The 23,255-nt window shown below is 32.4% G+C and overlaps 2 protein-coding genes across 5 annotated transcripts; both read left to right on the forward strand.

Annotated features, from left to right (window-relative positions):
- The first annotated feature begins 4,570 nt into the window (after window positions 1-4,570).
- Window positions 4,571-9,380, forward strand: LOC108461524 (probable U3 small nucleolar RNA-associated protein 11). The gene is made up of 8 exons (XM_017761388.2): window positions 4,571-4,642; window positions 6,755-6,916; window positions 7,025-7,116; window positions 7,222-7,315; window positions 7,427-7,506; window positions 8,142-8,225; window positions 8,366-8,465; window positions 9,063-9,380. The coding sequence occupies exons 1-8, from the start codon at window positions 4,571-4,573 to the stop codon at window positions 9,180-9,182; spliced, it is 804 nt and encodes a 267-aa protein (XP_017616877.2). The 3' UTR covers window positions 9,183-9,380.
- A 6,707-nt stretch (window positions 9,381-16,087) lies between these two features.
- Window positions 16,088-20,654, forward strand: LOC108462300 (probable LRR receptor-like serine/threonine-protein kinase At3g47570). 4 transcript variants are annotated; one of them, XR_008273009.1, is made up of 4 exons: window positions 16,088-18,920; window positions 19,048-19,479; window positions 19,767-19,854; window positions 20,293-20,654. XR_008273009.1 is itself a non-coding variant. In XM_053020782.1 (3 exons), the coding sequence occupies exons 1-2, from the start codon at window positions 16,208-16,210 to the stop codon at window positions 19,452-19,454; spliced, it is 3,120 nt and encodes a 1,039-aa protein (XP_052876742.1). In that variant the 5' UTR covers window positions 16,088-16,207; the 3' UTR covers window positions 19,455-19,479; window positions 19,767-20,021. The 4 variants fall into 4 exon arrangements, 2 of the variants coding, with proteins under 2 accessions (XP_052876742.1, XP_052876741.1); XR_008273008.1 differs by having other exon boundaries at window positions 19,773-19,854; XM_053020782.1 differs by lacking the exon at window positions 20,293-20,654 and having other exon boundaries at window positions 19,767-20,021.
- Window positions 20,655-23,255: the final 2,601 nt, after the last annotated feature.

Here is a 23,255-nt window from a genome sequence, read left to right on the forward strand (position 1 = left end):
CAGCAAAAGGAAAACAAGCTCCATCAAACACCACATGCTAAGAGATAAACAACTTACCAGTGTCATCAAGACATTTATACCCTTTTGTGAACAGGACTATAGCCAAGAAACACACAAGGCCTAGACTGATTCTACAGCTTATGAGTGTTAAACGGCCTGAGGTATGGATAGCACCTACAGCCATAAACTTTCAAGTGCATGTAGTTAGGTAGAGTCTTATGCAGCATTTCATAAGGAGACTTTCCATTGAGAACAGGTGTGGGAAGCCTGTTAATGAGATAGACAGCATTGATGAATGTATAAGCCCAAATATGCATAGGGACACTAGCTTGAGCTAGCAAAGTCATCCCAGTATCAACTATATGCCTGTGATTTCTCTCTACCAAGCCATTTTACTCAGAGGTATGAGGACAAGAGAGTCGATATTGTATTCCCAACTGAGAAAGGACTGTTGAAAAGGAATGAAATTCTCTACTCCAATCATTCTGAAGGACCTTTATGTGGCAGCCAAATTGAACTTCAACAAACCTTTGTAGATGAAGAAATTTCTCAAGAGCCTCAAACTTGCGTTTAATGAGATACAACCAAGTGTATCTTGAGTGTGCATCGACATAAGAGACATAATAAGAGTGACCCTCAGACGCCACAGAAGCTGGCTGCCAAAAATTAGAAACAATAAGCTCAAAAGGAGCTGAATACACAGTAGTAGAAAGAGAAAAAAGAAGCTTATGAAACTTGCCAAGTTGGCATACTGAATAGATTAAACTTAACTTTCAAGTGTTGGAAACTATATTACTCTTTTGAAGAACTGCAGTAACAGTTTTATTACAAGGGTGACCAAAGCATTTGTGCCACAAATAAAAAACATGAGTACTAGAAATAGGTGACCCAATATGAGCAGCATGAGCAGTGGCTAGAGAAGAAGAAATAGTCTTAAACTTTCGAGAGTCTGATAGATTAAGTTGGTACAGACCATTATGCAGCCCACCAACAAGATGCTCCTTATCTTGATATCCTTCACAAAGCAATGGAAATGATGAAACTCAAAATAAACTTGATTATCTTTTACAAATTGAGCAACAGACATTAAGTTTTTGCAAATGCAAGGAACATGCAAGACATTTTTCAAGTGAAAAACTCTACTGTCAGTTGTAAAAAAGCTTGAGCCAATATAAGCCACAGGTACTAGCACACCATTCCCCATAAAAAGCTTGTTGTTACCTGTGTACTGTGCTACTTCCAATAAATTGTCCAGATCATCGGTAACATGATTAGATGCACCTGAGTCAGGGTACTAAACCTTTACATTTAAGGGACTCATGGGAAACTATCCTTGTTTGGAGACTGCATTAGCTTGCAAACTAGAACACTGTACATTGCCACTATAAGAATAACAACGGGGTCCATTATATAGCAAATTGGAAGAACATTGAAACTAATGATAATGCACCTATATAGACTGATTAGAAACACCTTCAAAAGATTTATCAAATCGATAATAGCTTTTCTGTACTGTATAACCAATCCGTCCACACAACTGGCATTGAGGCTTATTATGAACAAACTTTCTTCCACGACCTCTGCCTCGAGAGGACCTACCACTACCCCTATAGGGTGGCCTAGAAGCTCTATCAAACTGACTTGTGCTGCTATCAATAGTACCACGTTGCAAAGCAATATTAGCCTAGAGAGACATACTTGAAACCAAATCTTGTTGTCGAGTCTCATAATCAATGAGCATTTCAGCAAGAAGATCAAGAGGAACATTCATCGCAGAGGCCACAATTCGAATGGACTCGTACCCCACTAGCAGACCAGCAAGAATGATGCTAATCTGTTCTTGCTCAGAAATAACATTACCTGCAGCCATGCGAATGTCACACATGCTTTTAACCTTGGCTAAGTATTCTTTAACAGTTAACTGCCCTTTTTTTCTGAGAATATAAGGAATGTCTCAGAGTAGAGACTGCCAAAATAGACTTAGAAGCAAACGACACAAAACAGTGCTCTACACCTCAAAGCTTAATTGGGCCCCAGTGAGATGTACCAATATATCATCACAAATAATGGATAATAGCCAGGAAGCTAACAGTTTGTCTTGCTTCTTGTGAAACAAGAACTCAGGGTTGGCAACAAGATTACCATTACTATCAACAATCGACTGCAGAGGAACACAAATAATTCCAAGAACAAAGTCATGTAGGCCATACCCTTCAAGAATTAACATAACTTGTTGTTTCCATAAAAGAAAATTATGCTCACTGAGTTTCACGATGTCATGCTTAAGAAATTGCTGAATCTTTCTTAAAAAACCATTACCAGGATCGGGAGAAGAGCCATCTACTAGAGCAGCCGTATTGAACGACTAGCGGTTCTCATTATCATTGCCAGAAATAGCTTCTATTGCCATGAAGAAGATGAAAGAAAGAAAGAAAAAACAATTATGGCTCAGATACCATGTTAAGAATAGACTGTGATGAGCATAAAATGATTGATATTCATATATATAGCTGAATAACAAGCTATATTATATATACAATCTAGCAAACAACTGATTAACTAATAACTAACTGTTGACTAACTACATAAACTACTAACTACTAATTTTAACTACTTAACTGTTAACTACTAACTATTACAATCATTTTATTCCTTAACACTGACGAAAGGTGACTGTTAGAAAAAGGTTCATCTGTATAACCTTATACTGATAGATCATCGTCGGTATAGTCATTTATCTTATACTTATGGAAAACTCCGTTGCTAAAAGTTGCGTCAATCCCCACTCATCAGCACCCCATTATTGTAGCCATTAGAACATCACCTTCAGCTTTAAAACCTCCATCAATTCTAAGAATTACCTTTTCTCTTAAATCCATTTCAATGAGTGTCTACAAAAATATCAACAGTCCAAAATTTATTTTCTGAAAGTCAATTTTTGTGAAACAACTTGACCATGTATCAAGGTCAATAAGACATGATCATTCAAGCTTAAATATTTTCTTTTATTTTTATTTCAAATCTGAACAAACTCAAGCTTCAATCTTTGACCTTAAACATGTAGACAACTAGTTTGTAAACAATTGCAGAAGATTAATAAAGGCAAGGCCCTAATTTTCATAGAATGTTTATAACAAATTAAAAAGACTTTTAAGGCATGGTATTTATGGATATCTAAATCTGAGATCATTACAATGACTAGAAAGCTTAAGCTATGCCCAACAAAAAACAATTATTCCTCCAAAAAAGAAAAGTGATTTGAATGCTTACCTTAACCAAATAACATTAATTGAAGGAGCAGAAACTTGTGTATTAGAGCTAGGTTGAGTTGAATACCTAAAACATTATACTTGAACCATGAATACTTACCAGTTATTCCCCCTAGTTGAGTAGATGCCAAAGGTGGGAAACCTAAAGACATTAACCAATGGTGAAATACTAGCATTCTTAGTGACAGGCGCAAAGCAAGGGACTGAAATTAAATTGTATATTTTTACGATAGTAAAAATGTAATTTTACCTTTTTAATAGATTATATCTTTATAAATTTTAAATGATTAACTCAAATTTTTATCACTTTTGGGAGCTAGAATTAAATTGTATATTTTTTATAGAAAAATACAATTTCACCATTTTAATAAACTATATCTTTATAATTTTTAAAGATTAAATAAAATTTTTGTCGTTTTTAGGAATTAAAGCGTAATTTTATCATTATTAATTTAAAATTTTATAAATTATAAAGGGATCTAAATAAATAAATAACATTTATTTAAGGGACTGGTTCTCGCTAACCCCATCGGCTTCGCCACTATTTAGTGGATGGGTTTTAGCTTATTCAACAACAAAATATCTTAAGATTTAGGAACAACATATATAATGTGTTTTTATATCTCTCTAAAGAGCAAAGATTGAATAATGTGGTTCTAATACAACAACTTCTCAAAAAAGAACATATATTATGTGTTCAGATTATTATTCGATTGTATAAATTATTACAATTACAAATTGTCGATGTATCAAGGTTTTAGCGACAAATTTCATCCATAAGTACATATATCTCTCGGTAATGCATACGTGTCTGATAAAAATTCTAATAACTTATTAAATGTATGAAAATTGTATATGTCTAGTATGCATATAGTAAATAAAATGGTGTTGCTAATTCTTTGGAGAGAGCCTACTTTTCAACGTTTTAGAATTGCATAGTTTTCCAAAGCCCTTTGTATTCTATAATCAGAAAGTTTCATCCCAAGTTTTCAAAATAAATAAATATATTTTGGTCAAACTTTCTTCTTGAATTTGGAGGCTGCTCTTAGTTGAATTCTATAATATAGATTATAAATATTTCAAAAAAGAAACAATAAAAATAAATTTTAACAAATAAAATTTAGAAAATTTTCAAAAAATATATTTTCTAGATTTTTACTTTTGGCAATTAAAACAAAAATATTAAAAATCTTATAAAATTTAAAAATAATTTATCATGAGTATTGTTGTCAATGCTAGAAAACGTGGGTTTGAGTGTGCTGAAGCGCATAATCTTCCTATTTATGGGTTGAGAAGAGGATATGGTAGATATGTTCATGGGTCGAGCTACCCGCCCAAGTCTGAAAACCCATTCCAAATTTGAGAGAGTTTGGGTAAAAAATTAAACTCGTTTAAAATATGGGTCGGGCTTGAACATTCAAGGCCTGTGTCTGCTTCTGGCCTAACCCATTTTAAGTTTATAATACTTTATATTACATTATTTTTATATATTATGCAATTTAGAACACGTTAAAAATAAACCTATACTAAATATATAATATTACTTTAATGTAAACATTAAAATAATGTTAAGATGACTATATAAAAAAATTAATAAATAAATATATTAAATATTAAAATAATATAATATAAATATTTTTAAAAATAAAAAAACAATCAGGACAGACCTAATGGGTTAGTCTTTTGCAAATATGGACGGGTTTGAAAAAAATTTTAGGCCTAGATTTCAGGTCGGGCCAAGCTTAGGCAAGTATAAAGTATGTTAATATCATGCTTAAACTCGGCTCGAACCCGAGCCGACGTAACCCGGCCATGAGCACCTCTATGTTATGTATAATTCTACGTATTGTGTTAAAAAAAAGATATGATTAGAACCTATAATGAGATTATTAAAATAATAATAATTTATTATAATCATATTTTTAAAAATTTAATCAACTTAAACTATGAATTATCGATTATTAAAATATACAAAGTCGAATCAACTAGCTTAGTTGACTCACAATTATTAATTTAATTTATTTCAAATGTATTTATAATATAATATATAATTTAATTTAATTCTCTAAACTCAAAATTTAACTACCCAACCAACAATCCATTAATACTAGCACAAGATTTATTTATTATACTTAACACAAACCCAATTACCCAATCAATTTAATTAAAGATAAATTACACCTAACCACATTAAACTATTAGTAAGTTTATATTTTGATCACTAAAATTTAAAAATTATAAGATGATCCTTAAACTATTCAAGACTTTTCATTTAAGTCACTGGACTGTTAAAATTACTGTTATATGGCCTTATTTGTTTGCACCACCTATACTAATCGAAAAGTCTCCTTCCTTCCCTTTCTCGTGAACATCATGGATCTGCAAAACAATATCTAGACAACTTTCTTTTTTGATCTCCAACACTGACCATCAGATCAACTTGGAGCTTGCTAGTCGAACTTTTGAAAAAAACTTAATTAGTTCTGTGACTTAAATAAAAACTTTCTAATAATTCAATAATAATTTTATAACTTTTTAAAATTAATTGAGTAAAATATAATCTCACTAATTGAGTGCAGTTAACCCTTTAATAAATTAACCCAAGCCCAATTAAAAACAATCTGTTCTCTACCAAACCCCATCTCTTTCCCACCCAAAATCCCAAACCTATCCCTCTTCCCACCGGGAGCATCCATTCACGTCGTCGATTGCTTCCTTCACGCTGCTTTTTTCATTGTCTCCATCAATTGCTTGCTTCGCTTTTCACTTAGTAGCTCGCTATTTTTTTTTCAAAGTTCGGTTAAAGTCTTCAAATTTGGATTAATTGTTTACTCTGTATTTAAATTTTGAGTTTTTATGTGTATTTAGCAGTAGGCATATGAGGCTTCAAAATTTAACTTTTTGTTTTTCAGTTGAATTGTGATTGTTTAACTTACGCACTGCTGTTGGTGTTAAAATTGATTTTTTTTACCTTAAAAAAATTGTACAGGAAAAGAAGGAATTTAAAAAAATTAAGTCTAATTGTGCTGGAAATATACCTAATCAATAACTTAGGTCTTTAAACAGAATTTAAAAAAAAACAAAAAACCTCTGTTGTCACTGGCCGGTAGCAAATTTTATCATGTTTATGTTACTATTATTTATTTGTAGTTGATTAATTTTTTTTGGATTTTTTTCTGCTTTTAATTTGAATTAATGAATTTGGCTGTTATTAATTTCTCGATGGAAATAGGGTTTTAGGGTTAAATTTAGACTGCAGTCTTTTCTATTTATTTTGATGGCTATTTTGATTTTGTAGCATTGCACCATATTCTTAAGTTGCTTCATCCGCAACTTAGGTTGTAACCGTGAAGTTCTGCTGGTTGCTTGCTTTACCTTACCTTAAAAATGTCATCATTAAGGAATGCTATCAGCAGACGTGCTCACAAGGAACGAGCTCAACCGGGAGTCTCAGCTCTCTTTTTTTTTTTTTTCATTTATTATAGCCATGCATTCTACATAGCTTTTCCTTATTGTGCATTTGCTTTCGTGTTGTTCAATACTTGTTATATTTTAGGTCATCGAGGAAAAAAATTGGGCTTCTTGAGAAACACAAGGATTATGTCATTCGTGCAAAAGCATTCCACAAGAAGGAAGAAACGTTACGGGCAAGTTTATTTGTTTACTGCATTCAATTTCTTGTTGTTTATATTATAGTATGTGCTCACTAATTTCTTCCTCTTTTGTTGTGCTTTTTTTGTTGATTTGCTCTACAGAAACTCAAGGAGAAAGCTGCATTCAGAAACACAGATGAATTTTACTTTCAGATGATAAAAACGAGAACTGTGGATGGAGTTCATAAACCTGAGTAAAATACAGTTTTCTTGCTTATACTGTTTTCTATTTAGGCTTGCAAATCTAGAAAGCTTATTTGGTTTTCTTTTCTTCTTTTCTGAATTCTTTATTTGTATAGGAGCCAGGCTAAAAAATACACTCAAGAAGAACTCATGCTAATGAAGACTCAAGACATAGGATATATACTACAGAAATTGCAAAGTGAAAGGAAGGTACCAATGAATGATTTTTGGTTTATCAAGGGGTATATGATATTTCCTACATGGTCATGGTGATGAAAACTATGTGCAACTAATCATCGCTACTATTTTATTCTGCTGCAGAAAATTGAGAAGCTAACTGCAGTGTTGCATTCTGTTGATAATCATCCATCTAACAGACACATTTACTATGCCGAGGATAGGTTTGATTTCTTAATATCAGTATATCACCCTTTTTTTTTATTCCTTGTCTCTGGTTGTTAGCTAGAAACAGAAATTGTGAGCTGTTGTTGTACAAGACTAGTATAGGGTGATAACCTTTCAAGTAAAAAAGTGATTTACCTTTAGTTTACCGCCTTTGAAATTCAACCGAAAAGTATCTGCTTATCTTCAATTGTTCTTCCACATTCTTTAAATAATATCCATCATGACATTTGATTTTTTAAGCTCTTTGGAAGTTTTAGTAACATTTATCATATTAATTTGTGATACTTCTACAGTGTCAGAAATGCAGCCTTGATTGGCCAAAAGAGAAAAACAAAAAAGAAATATAGTTGAAATTGCTTGCTTTTGTTTTCATTGATTAGAACAAATACTCTGATTTTGCATCCGTGGTTGCTTTCATTGGTATGGTTGTTGGACCGGTAAAATTAATTGAAATATAGTTTTTGAGCCCTAAGATATATAACAGTTTAGCGGTATATGTTCTCATTATCTTCACAAACTGAAAAAAAAAAAAAAGACCTTTTGATGAATCAAAGTAAATTTTATACTTACTGATATTATATATTGTTTTGAAATATAAGAAATATGTATTCATATATATTCTTCTTTACAGGGAAGAAGCTAGAGAATTACAGTCACAAGCTTCAGAAAGCAGAGTTACTCTCCCTTCTGGTGATATCCCTGATCTTATTAAAAGGTTAGTTAATTGACAATATTTTACATGGTGTGTTTGATAAAAAACTGGAATGGCCATTGACAATATGTTCACTGCCATAAGTTGTCTTCATCTTGACCATGATTTCCCATCTTTACACATTTTTGACCTTTCACATGTAGGAAGACAGCTGCTTCTTACAGGGAATTAGAATCCAGGAAGAGTAGAGTGAATCAGCTGGAGAAGCTATATATGGAAATGTCACTGAATAAGGAATTACAGGTAAGGGTAATATTTTAGGGTTTAATTGCATCAGACGTTCTCAAACTATAGTCCAAAGTCTAAACTATTATCCAAATCCAAACTTCAAAACATAGTAATTGAGCCCTTATGATATTATTATTGTATTAATCAAGTCCTGTCAACCTAACCATCAGCATAGGCATTAAATATTAGCTTTGATTTTGATGTTGAGCATGTTTAAAACACGAAAAACAAATTTTAAATACATATCTACTTATTGGATAGATAGTGTGGGTTTCAAGTGTTGAAAAAATGGAACTCACTTTAGATTCATGTTGTTCATACGATAGGTATACATGTATTTAAAATTCGAGCATGTGTTTTAAATATGATTTATGTCAAATCTAAACTTGTATTTAATGTCTGAGCTGATGTTAGACTGATGGAAGGGCATGATTGATATGATATTGATGCTTTGGACTCAATTAAATCGTTTCGAAAGCTTATGAACCAATTTAAAATCTAGATTATATTCTAGGAACATCAAGTGCAATCAATCGAATGTTTTAAGAAAATTTCAATATAATGTGGACAATGCATTTAAATTTTCGAATCGATTTCATGGTACGGAAAAAGGGTCAGAAGCGGAAACTCCGTGAAGACGAGTTAGTATGTCCAACCTCCAAGCCAGTGTATAAATGGAGATCAGAAAGAAAGGTGACAAAGATGGTTGTGTTGGTGAAGGCGGCAATTTGACTTTAGCAGCTTTCCCCATGTTGTGAGAGAAATCTAAGCCATAAATATTGAAAGTTTTGCATTGTTATGATTTTCAGGGGCATGGGACCAATTATATATGATATGAGAATTATTATTACTTAAATGAGTTTATTTATTTATTTATTATGTCTGAACTCTATTGAATTCAATTTAATCCTAAATATTTGACAATATAAAGTATCCAAATACTTTTGGCAATTTGTTTTAAAGATCCGAACTTAAGTATAAAGTGAACCCAGTCGATTGGTCTTCCCCGACAAGCTCCATGATGTCGACGGCAACCTTGGCTCCAACTTCACCAGCGAACCTGCTGGAACCTGGGTACCTCAGCCTTGCTTGCTTGGGTCCTGACGACCGGTTTCCTCTGTCCCAGACTTCTGGTAAGGGGGGCTGGTTGTATGGCGGAGTTTAGGGTCTGCTTTCCATAGGCTTGGGTTCGGCCTATTTGGTCCCAGTGTCTTACATGTTTGGGCTTATGGGCCTTTTCTATGTACTTGGATTGTTTAACGAAGTTTAATTGCTTTCAAAAATAACTTATCAAGTATGCAATTGATTTTGGTAGGTTCAAATATATCTTATTCTTAAATTTTATATGTGTCAAATAATGTAATGAATATAGTAAAGCATGCTATTTAATTTTACAATCCTTTAATTAATTTTATAATTGTTTTTAAATTAAATATGTTAATAGAAGTCTTAAAATGAGTGATTAAAATGTTTAGCGTGGGTTGTACAATGTTAAAAAAATAGACTCCGATTATTTTGATCATCAATTTAACAATAATTAAATATATACTTAAAATTCATAAAATAAAAAATTATAAATTGATTTAATTGTAGAAATTTTTGTTCTTATTATTATTTTTTACAGGTTGCAAGTAGTTCACTTAGAATTTGATTGAATTCCTTCGTCTAAAACTGGTATATCGATTGGTTTTCGTTCTAACCGATCAACAAAGTGCACATTTCTACTACTTTTCTGATGATATGATGTGCTTAAACAAAACCTTGTTTCTTTAGTTGCAGGTATCTAAGTGTTGTGTGTATGAACTTCAGAAAGGCTTAAGTCCGACAAAGTGCTTGATGTTCTCCAAGAAAATAGAATAAATATGAGGGGTTTTTTTTTTTTTCTATTTTCTACAAATAATTTTCAGTGTAATTTGTAAAATATTTTATTTTTTCCTTTGCATCATAAGCTACTAGATTGTGATCAAGTCAGACTGTTGGTGTTTTTTATCGAGAGAGAGATCAGAACAAGAAAACTTAGCAGATGAAATAAAACTGGTTGTATATTTCGTATTGATTTTCATTCCAAAAATTACAATATATAGGTGAAGTGGTTACAAGTAATCAACTAATCCTACCAACTCAACTTGGAAGAGTAAAGATAAAACTTATACACAAACAGATTGGAAGAAATCAGTATCTAAAAACATCATTTCAGTGCTAACTCTGTTTGTTTTTAGCAAGATAACGTTAACAAATAGGCTAAACAAAATCATCATTCCAGCACATGCAAACCCTGCTCTCACTTCATTTGAGGGTTCGCCAAAACCTTTATAAGCTCGCACTTTGATGAGCTTGCAACTTGGGTTGAGCTTGCATCTTTGAATGAGCTCGTGTCTTTGAATGAACTCGCAGCTTTCGATGAGCTCATAGTTGTACTTGAGCTTGCAGTAATGTTTGAGCTTGCAGTTTTGAATGAGCTCAAAGCTTCCAATGAACTTGCAACTTTTTGAACTGAGTTCTTCATTGCTTGAATGGCCACTTCGCAAGATAGATTATTTTTGAATTTTGACTTTGCATCTTATTGTATCAGTCATGTTATTGAGTATGTTAGTCAATGGTTGTTCATGTGAACTTTATATTTTTGAAAGTGATAATATTTTCTCTATTAAAAATGTTAGACATGAGTACATTCAAGAAATCCTTAATTTGCATGGAGGGAACAATACGATTGTTACGTAAATTCAAAGGTCTAAGAAATCTTTATTTTTTTCTAATTTTTTGACAGTAAAAATATCATAAAGGCTCTTGTATTAGGAGTCGAATTGTAAGTTACAAGATGGTAACTAAACTACTCAAAAGTTTTCATTGAAGTCATTAGACTGTTAAAATAATTGTTGTATGGCCCTCTCTGTTTGCACCACCTATACCAATTAAAAGGTCTCTTTTTTCTCTCGAACAACATGAATTTGCAAGCCAAAATTTAAAAGGATTTCTTCTCCAATCTCTAAAACCATCAGATTAACTTGGACCTAAAATATATTCTTCTATTCACCAATAGATTCTGATCTACCGTATTGATGATCGAATAATTTCAATGTTTTATGGTAGGATATGTTGACATCAATAGCTTTTCAAACAAGAATAAACTAGTTGGCTTTTGACTTTATGAATTTATACATGACTAAGCCTCATTCCAAGTGTTTTGTTATGTTTGTTTTCTCTTGAAATATACTACAATAATATAAACACAAGAAAGCTATGATGGAGCACTAAGAAATTTAGAAATTACATTTAAGTTCTTATCATTTCACTCATTGATTGTTTTGACATTAAAATAATTTTTGTATACAAGTCAACAATTATATTATAATGGGGAAGGGAGGGTTTACAAACACAGGAATGAACCCTAAACTTTATGCTAATCAACTTGAAATCCATAAAAAATTACCACAAAAATAAAAATCAAACACTGACCAGCATCCAATTATTTGCAATAGAGAGAATAGTCTAAAAATCAAGCAAGGAAGAAACCACACCCCCAAAAACAGCTTGGACTATGAGATTCAAAGCATACTACATCAATGACCCTTCATTTTCCTTTCTCCCGTTTGAACTTTCCCTATTTTCTTTTTTTGATAATCACTAATCCATTTGTCAAGATTGAAGATTCCCAATTGATTTCTAAAGAAATAATCATGAGTTTTTTTATTTCTTTAGGATATATTGTATCTTGGATGTTTTTATTTTTAAGCATGAACTAATTTTCTAAATACCTAGGGAAGATGAACCCTATAATAGAGTATGTCGTTTAATTTTTATTTTTTGAAATAAATACTTAGTTTCTTATTCTCAATTATATGTGTTTAATTCTTAGTTTAATATTTCTAAACTATTAATCCATGTTTGGTGTGCTTAAATCGGGAGTTGAATAAACTCTGTTTAGGAGTAGATCTTACGTAATTGAGTGGAGTTGCATGCAATCCTAGAAATAAGACAATATAAATCTATTGAATTAGAGTAAAATCTAATAGGAGAATCCATAACACGAGTTAATGCCATCATAAGGCTTTTAATTAGAAAAAAATTAATTAATCAACTTAAAGTCAATTACTTTTATGCTTGAAAGAGATATTTGTATAATTTAGGAATTTCAACGGATCAAGTTATTAAATAAAGAAATTGCATAATTTAGATTAATAATAACAAATGAAATCTAGGTGGATTTTTTCCTATGTTTTGTTTCATTTCTTCGTTGTTAATCATTTATTTTCCTGATTAGTTTTTTTTGTCGTGTTCGTTAGTAATTAAATTAGTTATTTTTAGTTTTTAATCAATCACTTGAATTATTTGATTAAATAATAGAAATACGGTAATTACTAGTAATTGTAGTCTTTGTGGGAACAATATATTTACTCACCGTAGCTATACTATTAATTGATAGGTGCACTTGCCTTTGTAAAATTTTTAGTTAGTTCACGACGCATCAGGAGCATCAAACAACAAGGATGCAACTATGTTTCCTTGGATTTATACATGAAACCTTGAACATCTTTGCCACATGCTTTACAAGTTTTGCCTCGTTTCCCTTTCTCTTTGAGCTTTTAGTTGTTGTTTTTGAAGAATGAATGGGTGGCGATAGGCTTGGCCGCCCCACAATTTTCGTGAAGATGAAAGTCACACTTCTTGTTATTGTATTGATAACATGAACCGAGCCTAGTTCTTTGTGTAACACTCCCAAACCTGGCCTAGACGTTATTGCCAAATCTGGAGTTGTTACGTATAATGATTGAAAATTTGGTTTTCGTGTATCTTGAAAATCATCGCAAACTCTTAAAATCTCGAATTATTCGAAAACACATCTTATCTAAATATTTTATTGAAAACGATTTTTTTTTATATTTTCTAAAACTTATGATTTTGCAGCGGAAACCCTTACAAAGTTGTATTGTTTTTTTGAAAACACTGTTTGTTATTTGAAGCCCGTTGTTTTTGCAAAAAACAATCATTGTCGATAAAACATTTAAATAATATTATATGGAAAACGGAAAATAAAATCCAAAACCCAAAATAGTCCAAAATTTTCAAAACACTTAAATCCCAAATTAAAAGTATTTAAAATGAACAGAAAACTTTAATAACCGAGCTCCCATCACATCGACCTGCCTAAGCCTGAGGATTACCTGAAAATATCCATCAAACAGAATATGATTTTTCGAAACTCAGTGTGTACAAATAACGTAACAATTAATTTATATAAGACAGATTTTATAGAAACAACGTAACCATTAATTTATATAAGACAGATTTTACAAAAACAAAATCATATGAGAGCAGAACAGATACAGACATGCTTTCCTACCCCCATCCGCTGCACACTATCTCTGACTATCCCAACATACCATATGGGGTATGAAACACTCATCCTACCCTACACACCACTTAGTGTCATTAAGATAATTTTCAGAATATTTGCAGCTGTGTTACCAGTATAATGGGCGAGATATCGCCTCTTACAAAAACACTTCCTCCACATAATATAACTCATCCCCAATGTAGATATAATCATAACAGAAATCATACATGCTACAGTTATTTACACATGTCATAACAGATAGCCTATTACAAGATTAACTTATCATATGTTATCACAAATACACATCCATACAATAGAAGTACACTAATAAATGACCATATTCTATGTTTTATAGATTATTTGATCACATACTGACCCCACGGAAGGCCCACGATTGTTCAGAACGATGTGTACGATTTTGGATAAAATTTCAAAATTTTGGGCCCACACGGCCCGACTAGCTCAGACCGTGTGTCGCACATGATCTAACACACGACCTACCACATGGCCATGTAGCATCGACAGTGTTGTTATTTTCTCAAATTCAAACCAAAGACCTCTAACACATAAATAAGGCCCTTAACCATTGAAGCAAGTATTTATCACATGATAAAATTTCACAAATTACAAATAAAAACTTTGGGGCGTTACACTTTGCATTTATGGCACTGATATAGCGTTATGGAATAGCTTAGCTCAAGTTTGACCAGAGGCGAAGCCAAAAAAAAAATTTAGAGGGGTCAAAATGAAATTTTAATTTTTAACAGTTTATATCTTTATAACTTTTAAAAGATTAATAAATCAAATTTTTATAATTTTGGAGGGGACAAGGTACAAATTTACCTTTACTAATATAAAATTTTAAAAATTTTTTAAAGGGCCTAAATAGTAATTTTTCATTTTAGATAAGTCGAAGCCCCTGCCAGCCCCTTTTATTAGATTCGTCTCTGAGCTTGACTCAAAATTCGGCTTGAGCTAAATTAGAATTAATTTCTAAAATTAAACATAAAGATTGAACCATAACAAACTAGTTTGACTTTGAACCATAACAAACTAGTTTGACTAGACTTGTTCTAAGTTCAGAAACTATTCAAACATTAAGACACAAAAAATCAAGTCACTCAATAGCTCAAGTTGCTTGAGTTTAAGCTTGACTCAATGATAATTGTGTCTAATATGTGTTCTTTTAGCTCAAACCTGAATAGCATACAAGCATAAATATTACACCCTAAGCATACTCATTTCAAACATAAATTCATACCTAATAATCACCCTAAACACACACATACATACAATCAAATATCATATATTACTAACTTTTCTACAAAATTAGAGCATCATATGTTTGATGCCCAGTCCCAGAGAAACGAAATTTCATAAGCTTATGCTTTACTCATTGCTCCAGAAATGGCAGTTCTTCAAGGGCATTGACCCAAGAACTAGAAAGAAGCAACAAATCTGGTTATCCATCAGCTATCATATATATGTTCTTGGAAATAGAAAATTATATTTTCCATTTTTGTTCCAGAAAGAAATGAAAGGGAACTTAACTTTGTTTAGACGTTGGAAATTTAAACAACATTAATAGTGAATGGTGGCTCCACAATTGGGACCCTACTCAGAAGTATCCTTCATTTTTTTTTTTCTACATGAAATTAATGCGAAGTGTAGAAAGTGGTGGCAAATTGCACCAATTAGTTGCTTAACAAACGTTCAGCATTGAATTACCATAATTTCCTATGGAAAAATCCATTTCTAACGTTTGATGTATATCGTCTAGCTTATTCAATGGGGCAATGACTTTCTTTATGGGGGATTCATCCAAAAATCACCTCAAAGAACCCTTGTTGATTTAAGGAGAGAGGGATATATTTACAACCGTATAAAAACACCCTTTCTTATATTTTTATATGATTTTAAAGATTAAATTCAAAAAAAATTAGGGGAGGGAAATTGAATTATAAATTTTGAGAGATGATAATATAATTTTATCATCTATTAATTTCTGGTTAAATTATTTTTTAAGGGACTTAATAAAATTTTTTTCATTTTAAGGAGTAAATTTTGAGAGATGAACACAGCGCTTACGTTGAAGTCTCCCCTTATCAGTTCATTATATATGAGGTCAATGTTTAATTAAGTAAACATCATATATGCTATAAGTTTAAGGAGCGGTGGCCCATGCAAATGCTACCCACATCACTTTTAAAGTCTAAACCAATTGACGGTAGATAGAATACGATAAAAACCAACCCCAAGTAGACGCATTTAACTAAAGTAGGCCCATGGAAATCATAGCCACATGACAGTAGATACAATACGATAATATCATCATTCTAAGACTATATATCCCACTCTGCTTCTGCATGATGAACCACGACTCTCATTTACAAATCCATCTTATCAATTACCAACTTGTTTAATGTTGATGGAGCCATCAAAAAAACATTTTCAAGCGTCTAGCTCTTTTTTCCTTTTGCTGCTTCTCTCATTCTTCAACTTGCAGGGTCTTAACTTGCTTAGTTTAGCAACAGCAAGCCCTGTAGTTAGACGAAATGACACTGATCAACAAGCTTTACTCCAGTTCAAAGCCAAGATAACTGGTGATCAACTCAAGATTATGGAGTCCTGGAATAGTTCCATTCACTTCTGTCAGTGGCCCGGTGTTAGATGCGGTCGCAAGCATCAGAGAGTCACCAAGTTGGAACTTGGATTCCTCAAACTCTCTGGATCATTGTCACCCTACATTGGGAACTTGAGCTTCCTCAGGGAGTTGGATCTTGCAGGCAACAGCTTCTACAACCAAATTCCTCAAGAAATCGGTGGTTTAAGAAGACTGGAAGCATTAGACCTCACCAATAACTCCGTCAGTGGGGAAATTCCTTCTAATTTATCTGCTTGTTCTAAGCTTATATTAGTTGATATGACAAACAACCAGCTAACGGGAGAAATACCATCTTCGTTGGGTCTCTTGTCAAACCTGAAAGTATTGGGTTTTTTCCACAATCGTTTGATTGGGAGTATCCCACCTTCGTTGGGGAACTTGTCATCCTTGGAGAAACTTGGTTTGCAGAATAATGAATTGAGTGGGATTATACCTGAAGCTTTTGGACAACTGAGAAATCTTTCACTTTTCTCCATATCCGGAAATGCGATTTCTGGTATTGTTCCTGTCGCAATGTTCAATCTCTCCAATATTAGAGGCTTTGATATTGGTATAAACAAGATTCAAGGTACTCTTCGTTCTGATTTAGAAATCAATATGCCTCATCTTGAGTACTTTTCTGTAGGGGAAAACCAAATCTCGGGACAAATTCCAATTTCAATATTCAATGCCACATATCTTAATGTACTTGAACTTAATGGAAACAGGTTCAATGGAAATGTGCCTTCATTAGAAAAGCTAGATAAACTGTATGACCTTGAACTAGGCCAAAATTATTTGGGACATGGGAGAGAAGGTGACTTGCACTTTCTCTGCAGTTTAGTCAATAATACCAGTCTAGAATTTTTATATATAGGTGAAAATAATTTCGGAGGGGAATTTCCTGAATGCATTAGTAATTTTTCTAAAACTCTTTTACAATTAGGAATATATAATAACAAAATATCGGGAAGAATCCCGGAGGGGATTGGAAATCTCATCAATTTGGAGCTGCTTGTGGTATTCAAAAATCAATTATCAGGTCCCATTCCCTTTAATATTGGGAGGCTTCAAAAGCTAAAAATATTTTTAGCTTATATGAATTTTCTCTCTAGGACTATTCCCCACTCTATTGGAAATTTAACAGAGTTAATCCAACTTGGTTTAAATTTTAACTATCTTCAGGGCAGCATTCCTTCAGGTCTAGGTAATTGCAAAAATTTGCTTCTAATGGATCTTTCTAGTAATAATCTTAGTGGAGCAATACCCCCTGAAGTACTTGGACTTCCATCCTTGTCCATTGTACTAAATTTATCGTCAAACGACTTGACTGGTGAACTTTCTGTTGAAGTAGAAAAACTGAAAAATCTAGGTACATTGGATGTTTCTGAAAATAGATTATCTGGTTTGCTTCCAGAAAACCTAGGTAGTTGTGTAAGTCTAGAGAAGTTGTTCTTGGAAGGCAATTTGTTTGAAGGACGGATTCCATCATCTTTGAGTTCATTGAGAGGTCTTGAGGCATTGGATTTATCTAACAATAATCTTTCTGGTGGAATTCCAAAATTTCTTGTGCGATTTGGGGCATTAAAATATCTAAATCTCTCTTTCAATGATTTTGAGGGAGTAATACCAAGTGAAGGAGTATTTAAGAATGCAAGTGCTATATTTGTTGAGGGAAATAGTAAGCTTTGTGGAGGCATCCCTGAGTTACACTTGTCAAGATGTAACTCCAAAACATCAGCAAACACATCCCTTAAATTGAAGATCACAATAATTGTTGTGATTTTAGGAGTCACTTTAGTATTCTTTATTTTCCTCTTCATCTGGTTTAGAAAGAAAAAAGAGCAGAAGCCAACGATAACTCATGTTGAAAATTCTCTTTTACAGTTATCATACCAAAGCATCCTAAGGGATACTAACGGATTCTCCCCTCAGAATTTGGTTGGTTCGGGAAGTTTTGGATCTGTATACAAGGGAATTCTTGAAGCGAATGGAGCAGTTGTTGCAGTAAAGGTGTTTAATCTTCTGAATCATAGAGCTTCCAGGAGTTTCTTGGTTGAATGCGAGGCTTTGAAGAACATTCGACATCGTAATCTTGTCAAGGTATTAACAGCCATTTCAGGTATCGATTATAAAGGCAATGATTTTAAAGCCTTGGTTTATGAGTTCATGGAAAATGGAAGCTTGGAGGATTGGCTACATCCAGTGGTTGGCATGAATAAACCAGAGACGATGAGAAACCTAAACTTCTTTCAAAGACTTAATGTGGCCATAGATGTTGCTCATGCACTTGAATATCTGCACCATCGTTGTGAGACGCCAATCATTCATTGTGACCTCAAGCCAAGCAATGTTTTACTCGATGGGGAAATGGTTGGTCATATAAGTGACTTCGGCTTAGCAAAAATCCTTCCTGGAGAATGGCCAAACTATTCTACTAATGAATCAAGCTCCCTTGGAGTAAGAGGAACAATCGGCTATGCTCCACTTGGTATGTTCATTTTTTTCATTTCTTTCATTATTTAAAAGAAAAATTATCTAAAAGCAGTCTTGTTGTATATTTAGAGGTTATCCACTACAATTATTTATATATGTATTCTGTGACGAATTAATTATAGAATATGGCATGGGAAGCGAGTTGTCAACCAATGGCGATGTGTACAGCTATGGCATCCTCTTGTTAGAGATGTTAACAGGGAAAAGGCCAACGAATGAAAGGTTCAAAGAAGGTTTAAGTCTTCGTAACTTTGTCAAAGCAGCTTTGCCCGATCGAGTGGTTGAAATTATAGATCCCATTCTTCTTCAAGAAAGTGTCAGAGGAGGAACAGCGGCGGACATCACTCTCAATGAAAACAACTTGGGAAATGACATACATCTTCAGTGCTTGAATTCAATATTCGAAATAGGACTGACTTGTTCTACCGAATCACCGAGTGAGAGGATGGATATGAGTAATGTTATTACCAAGCTTTGTTCGATTAGAGACAAGCTTCTTCATCCAACTCGGTTACGTTGTGGTGTTTGAACTTTGTATGCTACTCAATCAGCAGGTAATAATGCCTTCTTATCTTAATAAAATACTCATTTGTTTTATTAATTAAGCTTTTTTTGATAAAGTGGAAAGATGGAAAGTATATATATATATATATTTTATAGGTGTGTTTCGTGTAAAACATTTAAAAAATGAATAAAGTTGAACTAACAAATATACCTCTGTCATTTTTTTTTTTTCTTTCACTTTTCTTTCCTATCAATTACACTTAATTTTTTTTTTTTCTCTTTCCACTCAAAGCCCACCACATTCCTACTGTGCTTAAATAAATCCTTGTTTCTTAAGTTGCAGGTATCTAAGGTGTTGTGTGGATCAACATCAAAGAGGCTCAAGTCCGACAACTTGCTTGATGTTCTCCAAGAAAATAGAAGAAGTATGGAGTTCTTTTTCCTGTTTTCTGCCAATAATTTTCAGTGTAATTTGTATAATACTTCGTTTTTGTCTTTGCATTGTATCAGTCATGGTATTGAATATGTTGGTCAATTGCTTTTCATGGGAACTTTATATTTCTGAAATTGATAATCTTTTCTTTATTAAAAATGTTAGAATTCAATACACTTAAGAAATTTTTAATTTGCATTTTGTCCATCTACTTAAAAAATGAGTAAATTAATTTCTATATATAATAATAAATTAACTTTTTTGTTAGAAAATTTATTCATTTTTATTGTTAAAAATTGATTCTTGTGCGTTGCCTTGAGGTGCACGTGACACGTTATGTGAAGTTATTCGATTATTCTATCGTCTTTTGATTTAATATATAGAGATTAATTTGCTCAATGACATTACAATGCTTTCTTTTCAACAACAGGAATTTGTCGCATTCTTTCAGCATCAACAAAACTAGATTTTTTAAGTTGGGGTAGAGGTGTGCATGGCCGGGCAGCCCGGCCCAGCCCGAAGGCCTGCCCAAAAAATGAGAGGGTTTGGGTAAAAATATAGGCCTAAAAAATGGCCTTGGACAAAAAACGATGCCTATTTAGAAAACGGGCTAGGCCCAGAGTAAGATTTTTTGGCCCGAGCCTGGCCCAATTTTAATATTAAATTATTTTTAAAATTTTTATTTTTAATTTTAAGTAACTTTAGTACTTTTACTTTACTGTTTTTGTTGTTTTTAATGTTATTTTGATATTGTAATACTTTTGTTATTAATATAATTTGGTTCTTAATTTAGTTCTAATTTGTTTTAATTTTTCAATTTAATATAATTACTTTTTATTATATTTTTAATTTATATATTATTTTAAGAATTATTTTAATCTCATTTTTATTTATTTTATTTTTATGTTTTAAATGTATTTGATTTATTATATTTTAAAATTTTTATTTAATAAAAAGCCAAAAAATTGATATGGTCGAGTGGGTGGGCAGAGCTCAGCCTATCATTTTTTTTCCGAGCTGGACTTGGACAAATTTTTAGGCCCATATTTCGGGCCGGGCTAGGCCCTGGCCTTGAAAATGGATCGAAATTTTTTATAGACCCGGCCCGGCCCGGCCCATGCACACCTCTAAGTTGAGGTATGTTGACATCAATAGATTTTTTAGCTTCTGATTTTCAGAATTTATATATGATTAATCCTCGTTCCAAATGTCTTGTTATGTCAGTTTTCTCTTGAAATATACTATTGTCTACGATAATCTAAAAACAAGAAAGCTACCATGGTTTCACTTGAAAAAAGCTATCATGGTTTCACTTGAACTAAAAAGATATGATGGTTTAGCTCAGCTGGTAGAGCGCTTATAGATTTTAACATGTGGACGTGGGTTCGGATCCCACGGTCAGCGTGTACTTTTCCTAATCAATTTTAACTTTTCCTCATGTATAAAATTATAGGTGGACATGGGTTGGGTCATACAAAATTTTAGACCCATTTTCTAGGCCCAAGCCCGGTTCGTTTAAAAAAATGAGTTTAAAATTTTGTTCAAGTCCTACCTGAAATAAATTGTTAAGCCCAAGCCCAACTCAGCCTAGCCCATATTAGATTTTTTTAGCTTATTTCATTAAATAAAAAATTTTAAAATATAATAAATCAAATACATTTAAAAACATAAAACAAATATTAAAACAAGAAACATATAAAAAATGAGACTAAAACAATTCTTAAAACAATACACAAATTGAAAATATAATTAAAAGTGGTTATACTAAAATTAAAAATAGAATGTAAATATGATTAAAAATAAAAAATATATATATTTAGTATATAATTCGAGTCGGGCTAGGTCGGGCCCAAGGTAAAAAAGGTTTACCCGAGACCCAGCCCTTTTTTAAACGAGCTTCTTTTTTTTGCCCAAACTCATATTTCGGGCCTATATTTTTACCTGAACCATCTCATTTTTCGAGTGGCCCTTCGGGCCGGGCCGGGTAGCCCGACCCATGCACACCTCTATATAAAATCCAACTAAAACTCTATCATATTTCGACAATTTTAATTAAAATAAAATATAAACCCAATTAAAAGCTTAGGATGTTAGGATAATTTTATTTAAAATAATCAAAATATTTTCATTATAATCAAATTACTATATCATTTATTGCTTTCAAGAGTTTTAATTGTTTCAATTTAATCTCAACTCTAATCTATTTGAGTTATTTTTCAAGTGTATTATTGATCTATAAATAGTTAATTGATTCATTGATTTTTTATCATATCAATTTATTCAAGTTTTGTTTGTGTTTTTTCAATGATGAATTTTAAAAATATAACTTTTTTTGTCGTGCTTTTGTCTAGAGGTGAGTAAAACTCGATTCGACTCGAAAAAATCGAAAAAAAATTCGAATTTCGAGTTAAACGAATCGAGTTATTCGAGTTAATCGAGTTATTCGAGTCAACTCGAATTTTTTTTCGAATTTCGAGTTCGAATCGAGTTGAGTTTTCGAATTCGAATAACTCGAATAATTCGAATATCAAACTATAATATTTTACATTTTTACCCCAAACTCCCAAACCTTTTTACTTTTCCCTTAAAACTTTTACTCCTTCCCACTTTCTCCCCAAAACTTTTACTCCCCTTCAATTCCAACCCCCCAATCTACCCAAAATCCATTTCCCACTAAAATTTTACTCGCTCATTTACTTTTTCTCAAAATTTTATTCCCAAAAACACTCAAAACTTTTTATTTTCCCCCATAATTTTTACTCCCTCCCATTTTCCTCTTAAAATTTTTACTTCCTTTTAATCCCACCTCCTATCTACCCCAAATCCACCCCCAATTTTTTTTAATATTTTCCCTCCAAAATTTTACTCTCCCTTATTTACTTTCCCTCAAAACTTTTATCTCCCAAAACTTTTATTTGCCCCTAAATTTTTACTTCTCACCCTATACTCTCAAATAAAAATTAAAATTATCTAAAAAATCACTAAACATAAATAGTAATAATTTTATTTATATCTACTATTTATATTATTAAATTAAATTTTACATTTTATATTATTTATATTATTGGATTGTTTAGTCATATTGAATATTTATATTATTGGAACCCACCATTGTTTGAAAAGTCAAATGGGGTGGGCACCGAAAGTAGAAAGTAATATTGGTTGGCAAGTTGGGTTAAAAGTTGGCATGGGATAATTGCAATTTTGGTCCCTAATTGTATAGGGACATTGCAAGTTGATCCTTGAACCTCAACTATAAATAGGCCTAACCATTTCTTACTTTCTTCATCCCATAATTGCCATTCTCTATTTAAGGAATTATTCTCTCTCTCTATTTGTAAATTTCACTTGTAATTTTTGGAGTGAAATATATTTGGTAGTGCCCGAGGGCGT

The sequence above is a fragment of the Gossypium arboreum genome, chromosome 10, assembly GCF_025698485.1.
Source record: "Gossypium arboreum isolate Shixiya-1 chromosome 10, ASM2569848v2, whole genome shotgun sequence".
Taxonomy (NCBI): domain Eukaryota; kingdom Viridiplantae; phylum Streptophyta; class Magnoliopsida; order Malvales; family Malvaceae; genus Gossypium; species Gossypium arboreum.